The 667-nt window shown below is 36.7% G+C and overlaps 1 protein-coding gene across 1 annotated transcript in view; it reads left to right on the top strand.

Annotated features, from left to right (window-relative positions):
- The window catches only part of ACAT1 (acetyl-CoA acetyltransferase 1), a 25,648-nt gene extending 25,191 nt beyond the window's left edge, over nt 1–457 (top strand). The window contains exon 12 of the mRNA XM_017547058.2: nt 167–457. Within this exon, the coding sequence (XP_017402547.1) occupies nt 167–287 (121 nt within the window). The 3' untranslated portion in view covers nt 288–457. The remainder of the gene's footprint in view (nt 1–166) is intronic.
- Nucleotides 458–667: the final 210 nt, after the last annotated feature.

A 667-nucleotide genomic window follows, 5' to 3' on the forward strand; every position in this document is an offset into this window, starting at 1 on the left:
TTTCTTTAAATTTTATTTTCCTTTAGGTGTATACTATATCCAGCATTTCTCCCCATGTTATCCCTCCCCTACCCATCCTCAACTGCCCCCAGTGTGTGATGCTCCTCTCCCCGAGTCCATGGGTTCTCATTGTTCAACACCCACCTAAATGCTTTCTTAATCTTAGGATGTCTGGAGCCAGGATTGTCGTTCATTTGGCTCATGCCTTGAAGAAAGGAGAATACGGTCTTGCCAGTATTTGCAACGGAGGAGGTGGTGCTTCTGCTATGCTAATTCAGAAACTGTAGACAACCTTGGCTGAGACAACTCTATGTGACCAGAAGGCCTGCCATAATCAGTGTGACTACTTTCAGTCAGCTTATATTCAGACTGTTCCATTTTTTATTATTTTCTGTTAACTTTTAAAATGATGAAATCATAAAACCTTTTGAAATTAAAATTTTTTCTGTTTTGGGTAATCTTTAAATGTTTGATATATTTTTGCATTCTGAATCTATATTTTTATAGAAAAATAGTACAAATACCAGTGTGTAATAGTGACTAACATAAGTTTCTGGAAGCTTCCATGTTTGAGAAATTTATATTTTTGAGGATTGTTAAAGGTCAAGTGCATGCTCTCTAGGTAATTTACTTCTCTTTACAGTAAGAGCTGGCTATTCTGGACAAA

The sequence above is a fragment of the Cebus imitator genome, unplaced genomic scaffold (assembly GCF_001604975.1).
Source record: "Cebus imitator isolate Cc_AM_T3 unplaced genomic scaffold, Cebus_imitator-1.0 Scaffold194, whole genome shotgun sequence".
Classification (NCBI taxonomy): domain Eukaryota; kingdom Metazoa; phylum Chordata; class Mammalia; order Primates; family Cebidae; genus Cebus; species Cebus imitator.